Source organism: Palaemon carinicauda, chromosome 1 (assembly GCF_036898095.1).
Source record: "Palaemon carinicauda isolate YSFRI2023 chromosome 1, ASM3689809v2, whole genome shotgun sequence".
Taxonomy (NCBI): domain Eukaryota; kingdom Metazoa; phylum Arthropoda; class Malacostraca; order Decapoda; family Palaemonidae; genus Palaemon; species Palaemon carinicauda.
In genome coordinates, this window is record NC_090725.1 from 208,337,746 (window position 1) to 208,339,852 (window position 2,107).

The 2,107-nt window shown below is 39.1% G+C and overlaps 1 protein-coding gene across 1 annotated transcript in view; it reads right to left on the bottom strand.

Annotated features, from left to right (window-relative positions):
- Window positions 1-1,450: 1,450 nt before the first annotated feature.
- The window catches only part of LOC137638035 (lysosomal proton-coupled steroid conjugate and bile acid symporter SLC46A3-like), a 1,161-nt gene continuing 504 nt past the window's right edge, over window positions 1,451-2,107 (bottom strand). Inside the window, exon 1 of the mRNA XM_068370129.1 lies at window positions 1,451-2,107. This exon is cut by the window's right edge and continues 504 nt beyond it. Coding sequence (XP_068226230.1) covers window positions 1,451-2,107 — 657 coding nt within the window.

Consider the following 2,107-nt stretch of genomic DNA (forward strand, 5'->3'; position numbering starts at 1 on the left):
ATGCCGTCTAATATTATGATGAACAGCTAATTGACTGGGACTGTCAATTAAAGGGAGAAGGGGTCATCTCTCTTAGTGTGACCTCCTTTGAATAAGTGTTACCATGGCGACACTAGCTCTGTTAAAAAATCCCAGGTGTGGAATTATACAGATAGCACTAGTGCCGTGTGTACGTAGTACACAGTGCTGATAGAAGTAACTAGTACAGGAATTATGGAAAGAAATTTTATTATAAATTTTCTTCAATCTGAGAGTGGCACTCATCATTTCTTTCTTCCCAAGAAAGAAAGATAATCTCTGTACATGTTACATGTATAATTCCGTTATCATGCTACATTCGTTTTACTTGCTAATTTACTTAGTCATTTATTGAAAATAAATGTCTATTAGAATGTAATTGCGTCCTAATTCGCCCAACAATTGCATGATTAAAAGTCCAGAGTATGTACTCTTCATATAATTGTATGCTCATAAACAATGGATATAAGAAACACTGATAAGTATATGGTAATATTCACAAACTACGAGACGGTTTGTACATCCAATGTATACTTATGTTTGTTCATACAAAATATGCTAACCTTAAGACCCCATTTTTCTAATGACTCTTCCCTGTAGGGGGCAGGAAGCACTAACATCGCATATGATTAGTGAAAATGACGGATAACGGTAACGTCACTTGTCTCGATTGATCCAAATGATCATAGAAGGGTTGTCCTAAGGTTAAGGCACTGATGAAAATCCATAGATACATTGATGCTCTGGTAAACTTCTATCAGGGCGACATGGCTTGAGCCCAAAAGACGGATTTTGAGCGGAGCGAAAAATCTATTTTTGGGTGAGATCGCCATGTCGTCCTGATGGACCACCCTTCTATTCTTGAAAGAAAAGATCTTCACAGTTCCCTCCCCGAGGCACTGTATCTGTAGCACCACGCTCAATGCTACAAGGAATGTCCGCCATCTTAGGAATGGCGCTGTGGTGGTGGTCAATAGTAGTATGAGAACGAGGGTAACCTTGTTATGGCCCCACTTTCTAATTCTCCTGCCACGTCCCCCTCGAAGCGTAAATTCTTTTAGGGGTGCAGATTGCTATGTGGCGTGTCAAGAATACGTCCTCTGATATTTTGTGATATCCTTGAGAGAAATTTTAAGGATATTCACTCCAGGAGTTAGAATTCTGGGACCTGAAGGTTGAATTCTCTGGGAATATCAATGTAGTAACATATATCCCTTAGGAAGCTACCTTAAGAACTTCCATCAGGACGACATGGCGATCTCACCCAAAAATAGATTTTTCGCTTCGCTCAAAATTCGTTTTATATATATATATATATATATATATATATATATATATATATATATATATGTGTGTGTGTGTGTGTGTGTGTGTGTATGTGTGTTTGTGAGTATGTATGCTTGTATTTTACCAGTAAATTTCTCTAGACATTTCAAACTTTCATTTTGTACATGAATTTACCTTTGATAACAAACTCCGCTGGGATGAAGATGAAAACGTAAGGGACCCACCACTGGCTTGGTGAAGTTGTCATCCCAAAAGCTAAGAGTCGACAAAATATTAGTACAAGAGTCATACCTCCCAGAGAACAGTCATGGAGACGCAGATATCCAAAAATCGGAGTAAAGCAAAGCATTGCCAGCGATTGACCAACATCATTAACAATCTTGTATATACTGTATGAGTCTATGTCCCAGTTGAGAACTCGCAATAACCATAAGTACAAATTGTGTGGAGATGCACTCATAAGCATAAGCATGATTCCTAATAAAATCATAATGTGCCACCTCCCATTTCCTAGGCGCTTTCTTAAGCAAACATGAAATAAGTCGACTACATTCCGGGGGCTCCACAAACGCTTTTGTTTTGAGATTTCTTTATTTTCTTCGATCAGTTTCTCTTTATCTTTCACGACGAAAACAGAGTAAAAGAATGAACTTAAGTAAAGGACCGTGCTAAAACCAAACACCCAGCAGAACCCTCCTGCATCGTAGATCAGGGCTCCCACAGCAGTACCAGCTGGAGTTCCCAGAACCCAGATACTTCTCACTATAGCAAGTCGTTTGGTTCGCTCTTCACACGCTGACAT